The 6525-nt window shown below is 27.5% G+C and overlaps 1 protein-coding gene across 1 annotated transcript; it reads left to right on the top strand.

The window, feature by feature from the left end:
* Window positions 1–1832: 1832 nt before the first annotated feature.
* Window positions 1833–6269, top strand: LOC112728218 (pectinesterase 2). Its single transcript, XM_025778264.2, has 2 exons — window positions 1833–2954; window positions 5190–6269. Exons 1-2 carry the CDS (start codon window positions 2093–2095, stop codon window positions 5870–5872), a joined length of 1545 nt encoding a protein of 514 aa, XP_025634049.1. The 5' UTR covers window positions 1833–2092; the 3' UTR covers window positions 5873–6269.
* The last annotated feature ends 256 nt before the right edge of the window (window positions 6270–6525 follow it).

The following is a 6525-nucleotide window of genomic DNA, read 5'->3' as shown; positions in this document are numbered from 1 at the left end:
TGGCTACAGTTTCAATCCGTACTCATTATCGATTCAGCCACCTATAATCTTATTCAAACAAAATTTTTCGGCAAGCCATGCTAATAACTAATTAGTTCGAAACAAAAGAAATAAATGTTCAACGTACACGTACGAAACTTCATGAATAATGAGGATTTTGACTACTCACCTTTTGCATAAGAATTTTGGTGTGTATTGATAAGACACTCGATAAAGTATGTGGATAAAATAATATAGAATTAATAATAATACAAATAGAGAAAATGACATTTTTGCTTTTATAAAATAAAAATAATATATTTTTTAATTATTTTATTAAAATATCTTTTAATAATCATTATAATTATATAAAATTAATGATAGTTCAAATAAATAAATAATAATATATTTATTACTAATGTAATAAATTTATTTATTTTAATATTTTATCATCAATGATAAAATATATAAAAAATTTAAACTGATTTTTTTTACAAATTAAAATTTTATTATTATTTGAATCATCTAAATAATTATTATTAACCTATATATAATTATTATTAACCTCTTTTTGGATTTGCTTGATTTTTGCATAGACTTTTTTTTTATTTGCCTTATGCTATTTTTTACTTTTAGGATTTACCAAAAATTGAACCTTTCGAATATAAAACTCTAATATCATGTCAAAACCACTCATCTCAAGAAAATAGTATATGACAAATAAAAGAGAAAATAAAACTTATGCAAAAATAAAACAAACCCAAAAAAAAACTCTTACTTGAGAGAAATGTTAGAGATATAACCATTAATATTATCTTTTCTTATCGGCTTAAATTTTTAAAATAAATGATTTCATAATAAGATAGACTAAAAACGTATGGTATTTTAATTTTATAGAGGAGTGAGATGTATATTTTTCGAATAAAAGAGAGAAAAGTAAACAGAAACTGTCATTTTCTCTAATATATCCCATGGTACCAGAGTTTTTTTTATAGATTTAGGTGAAATTTGGTATAAGTTTTCTTTTTCTTTTATTTATGGAGTCAATATGGATTAAAGTTTAGACTTTTAAATCATACAAATTTTGATACATAAAATATTATATAAATTATTTTTTTAAATTTAAATTGATAAAAAAATAGATGAATAATTCTATCTCTATGGTAAGAAATCATTTTTTTCAAAAACTAACATTTTTTTAATATTATATCATAAAATAAATTATTTTTCTTAAAAATTTAAAATAATAAAAAAATTATATAAATAATTACATCTCTAACACTATAAATCCGTAATAATACAATCACACCAATTATACATTCAATTATATAAGTATTAAAACTTAGCATGGTGTAAATACATTAATTTTACTATATAATTATAACATGTGTTCATGAAAACCACAGGCCATCCAATTTGATCGACAAAGTAAACAAAAATCTTCAAAAACAGTTTGCACTAAGTTAGCAAACAATTGGCAAAGTAACGTTAGTTCCTTTCTCTTGTATATAAGTTACAGTAATATACAGCTACAACTTAATTAGACCTATATATATGCCAGTAAGATTAATTGATGTAGTGCAAGGTACAAACATTAATGCAGATTTAATTATATAACAAACTTTACGAGATTAAAAAAAATCAATAATAATTATTGTAACGCGTTTTTTATAGGGTGCATGATTATTGCCGTCACGGGCCAAGTCAGCATATAAAGAAAGTCAATAGTTCTATATATTATTTTATTTTTCTCCCCTATACCTTCTTCTAATTGTTTATAATACTATAGTCTATGATTACTACTAATATATTTGAAAACAAATTAATTCTATTCATACACAAAATGAATGGCGAAAAAATGTGCATGGAAATTTAGAGCAAAAAATAATCTAGAACATGATTGGAAAAGTAAGACATGGTGAGTAGTAGTCCCATAGTTTAATTTCTTATTAGATGCTTAATTAATTAATCCTCCAACAAACCTAATCTTTTCTCTCCCTATAAAAAGCCACCAAATGTATGACACAAACACAACATACAAGATCTCAAAATCCCTTAGCTTCTTCAATTTTTGTTTTCCTTACAATCCAATAAATCTTCATATCATTTGACTATGGCAACATCTAAGTTGCTATTAGCAACACTTGTAATTAGTGTACCCTTTCTATTTTGTTCTATAGCATATGGTTACTCATTGAAAGACATAAAATCATGGTGTAGCCAAACACCTTACCCTGAACCATGTGAGTACTATTTGAGCAACCATGCATACAACAAACCCATAAAGAACAAATCGGATTTCCTCAAAGTGTCACTACAATTAGCCATAGAGAGAGCACAAAAGGGTCATGAGAACACAATCTCACTTGGCCCTAAGTGTAGAAATGCACATGAAAAAGCTGCTTGGAATGATTGCATTAAACTCTATGAGTACACAATCAACAAGCTCAACAAAACCATGGATCCTAAAACAAAGTGTGACCAAGTTGATGCACAAACTTGGCTCAGCACTGCCCTAACAAATCTTGAGACATGCAAAGCCGGTTTCTACGACCTAGGAGTACAAGATTACATGCTACCATTGTTGTCCAACAACAATGTTTCATGTTTGCTAAGCAATACACTATCCTTGAACAAGGTGGCTTTTCAACCACCAAGTTACAAAGATGGTTTCCCAACATGGGTCAAGCCGGGTGACCGGAAACTTTTGCAGTCGTCTTCTGCGGCTTCTAAGGCTAATGTGGTGGTGGCCAAAGATGGGTCTGGAAAATACACCACCGTTAGCGCCGCCGTAAACGCTGCACCAAGTGGCAGCAGTAGGTATGTGATATATGTTAAGGCCGGTGTGTATAATGAACAAGTTCAGGTTAAAGCAAAGAATGTTATGTTGGTCGGCGATGGTATCGGAAAAACCGTTATTACCGGTAGCAAGAGCGTCGGAGGGGGAAGCACAACCTTTAGTTCCGCCACTGTTGGTAAGCTAAGCTTTAATTTTAATTTTCTTCAATAAATAAATACTTTGACTTTCGAAAAAATATTATATATTAAAAAAATACTTTAATTTTTTTTCAATGTCACAGAATTTAAGTGGTATAGAATTAGTCAATATCAAATTAGATTTTTTAAAATGAATTTTTTTTCCATGATATATATATTCTATTTATTTTTTTGCATTTTAAATTAAAGTTCACTCGGACCATAACAATTTATAGCAACAAAACAAAATATATGAATTGGTATTATTGTTTTTTTATTTCATAATTACTTTAATATGCATGGTACAGTTCTTTTGACTTCAAAATAATTTTTGGAGTTAATATGAACTACTAGCAAGTGTGGTACAAAAGGTTTACTGCCATAATATTTTTATCCTCCTTAAATATTTTTTTCCACTTTTAGTTTGCTTCCCCTAGATAACTTAGAAAAAAGCTAATAATTACTATAAATTATATATCAGTTGATGTACACACTTGATAGTGACTAGAATCTAACTTTGTCTTAAGGTAGATTTGGATATATTTAGGAGTGATTTTTTTTTTTTTTACTTTTAACTTACGAAAAATTATAGCATGAATAATTTTAAAATTAATTTATAATTTTTTAAAAAATTATTTAAAATATTTATAAAAAAAATTAAAAAAAATATTTTTTCTTGTTATAAAGTTTTTTTATTTTTCTTTTATAAAATAGACATTTTTATTTTATGACTCAAAAATTAAATATAAAATAATTTATTTATAAATTATTTTTAATATAAATTTTTATGTTTTAATTTTTTTAAAAATAATTAAATTATTTGTTAAAACTGATGCTAGCTAGTAATACGTAGGTAGGATGGAAACATTGAAATAACCATTATATTCAAACAACGATATATTCTATACACAGTTGTTTCCTTTACCACAAATAGTCTGCAAAAGAATTTTTTAGTAAGAAATTAGAATAACGAAAAAGATAAATTAAAAGGACAATAATAATAAAATTATGCCTGCCAAAAAAAGGTGAATAGAAGATTATAAAGATTCCATTATGATTTCAGATGCCATATAGTTTTTCAACGAGATGCATTAAACAAAGACATATTATTGAAGATGCATGATGCTCTTCTAATAATAAAAAGCTTTTTTTTTTATTAGGCATTGAAATAATGGTTGGTGTATGCAAACTTCGGTCCACAATAAAAGTGATTTAATTAAGCTAGAATTAGAATATGGCCTTATCCATATTTATTTTAATTAATTGGAACTAAGAAAATAACATTTATTTTGTGATAATATAGTTAATCTACGTCAATGTGTGGAATTATTGGCCTTCAAAACAGAAGAAGTACCCTAAAACTTTTCTTGCAAAGCAAGCTAATGTAGGGTATAAGCTTAAGGCTTGTTTTTCAGTTTGGAGAAAGGGACAAAAAATTGACTTTAAATTAACTATAGTCAAAGATAAAGACACGAGGCGTGCTGAATTTAACATTCATAAAGTAATAATTGACATATATATATGGCTTCTAGATTATAGTATTAGTTTCGTGGCTGAGTTGCTCTTATATTTTACTCTTGCATCAAGAAAATGAATTGCACGTTCATCTTCTCAATTACTACATCTTTTGTTCCAAATACAAAGCATGTCCTATATTATATTGATATAACCCTATTTGTTCCATGCATATGCATGATATTAGGTAGCTAGATTTAGTAATCAGATCTATATATGAATTATTAATTACAACAATTTATCTAACATTAGGTTGCTATCCAGACTTTGGTTGAATAAAAACAAAAAAAGGTTGAATAAATTAAGAACTTTAATAAAAAGATCAATACTTTGAATTTTATTAAGGATATAGCTTTTTATGTCTCTCTTTTTATTAATATAAACTTTTAAAAAAATGATATCATGATATAAGATTAGAGTTTTTATTATTTAAAACTTTAGAATTCGATTTTTGATTGATTCTATGAAAGAAAATTTATATAAAAATTCACTAAAAAAATGTCGCAAAAAAATTTTAAATAATAACATGAATTTAATTTTGATACACTGTCAGTTTAAAGTAGTTTTACACGTGTATCTAATTATGTAATCTCATCATAAAAAATAATTACTATTTTCATTAATCGCATGAATGATCATATAAAAGAATGGATGTGATTGCACCACTGTCAAGTTTCCAAAATAATATTAATGTTTTTTTTTTTAATTTTGTTTTATAGCTATTACTGGAGATGGATTCATTGCTCAAGATATCACATTCAGAAACACTGCTGGAGCAGCAAATCATCAAGCTGTGGCACTACGTTCTGGATCAGATCTCTCAGTGTTCTACAGATGTGGATTTGAAGGTTATCAAGACACATTATATGTATACTCAGATAGACAATTCTACAGAGAATGTGACATTTATGGAACCGTTGACTTTATCTTTGGTAATGCGGCAACGGTTTTACAAAACTGTAACATTTATGCAAGAAACCCTCCTCAAAAGACAATCACAGTAACTGCTCAAGGTAGAACTGATCCAAACCAAAACACAGGAATCATCATCCATAATTCAAAGATCACAGCTGCCTCAGGCCTAAACCCTAGCTCAGTGAAATCATATCTTGGAAGGCCATGGAAGCAATACTCAAGAACCGTGGTGATGAAGACTTATCTTGATAGTTTGATTAACCCAGCAGGGTGGATGGAATGGAGTGGTAACTTTGCATTGAACACTTTGTATTATGCTGAGTATGCAAATACAGGTCCTGGTTCTTCTACTTCAAATAGGGTTTCATGGAAGGGTTACCATGTCCTTACTAGTGCTTCTCAAGCTTCACCTTTCACTGTTGGAAACTTTCTTGCTGGAAATTCATGGTTGCCAAGCACTGGAGTCCCTTTTACCTCCGGTCTGTGATTACAGACTCGTACGCATGCAGTTATTTTTATGTGAAATTGATAGTTCAGAATCATTAAATAATATGACTAAATTGTCATTTAACGATTTTTAACTATCAATTTTAGATAAAAAGCATCTTCTACCTTGATAATTAATTTGTATGTATTAATTATTTCTAGTTGATGCCATTTTCATATCTTAAATTCTTCATTATTCCGTACCAGCACATTTTATATACTTTAATTTGGCTGTACTTTATAGGTGAATAAGTCCAAAAAAATAATAATAATAAAATAGCACAGCCAACAAATAGTTTGTTTTTATGTTGTATTAATTGTAATAGTTTTTTATTATTGAATTGTATAATTAATTACAGATTATTGATTATGAAAAGAAAATATGCAAGTTTCATGAAGTAGTCTTGTCTAAATATTCTCTCTTCTATTTTATTATTATTATTTTTTTGGGTCAACATTTGTCTATATTACCCTATGTATGGAAGCTAAATAAAGCAGCATCATTCTTACATTTTATTTTGTGAGAGAATCATATATATTATTTAAACGATGATTTTGCTGACCGGTCTCCAAAAGATAAGTCCAGTGAGCGTATATTATTCAAATCTTAACATATCATATTTTAATATTTTGATGATTTCATTTCCTATGATA

The sequence above is a fragment of the Arachis hypogaea genome, chromosome 12, assembly GCF_003086295.3.
Source record: "Arachis hypogaea cultivar Tifrunner chromosome 12, arahy.Tifrunner.gnm2.J5K5, whole genome shotgun sequence".
Lineage (NCBI taxonomy): Eukaryota > Viridiplantae > Streptophyta > Magnoliopsida > Fabales > Fabaceae > Arachis > Arachis hypogaea.
The sequence above is the reverse complement of the archived record's forward strand: the minus strand, read 5'-3'. Positions and strand labels throughout refer to the sequence as shown.

Excerpts from the sequence above, each read along its gene's own strand:
- LOC112728218 (XM_025778264.2), top strand. The coding sequence starts at position 2,093 with ATGGCAACATCTAAGTTGCTATTAGCAACACTTGTAATTAGTGTACCC. Across the intron at positions 2,955-5,189 it reads CTTTAGTTCCGCCACTGTTG|CTATTACTGGAGATGGATTC; the intron begins GTAAGCTAAGCT and ends TTTGTTTTATAG.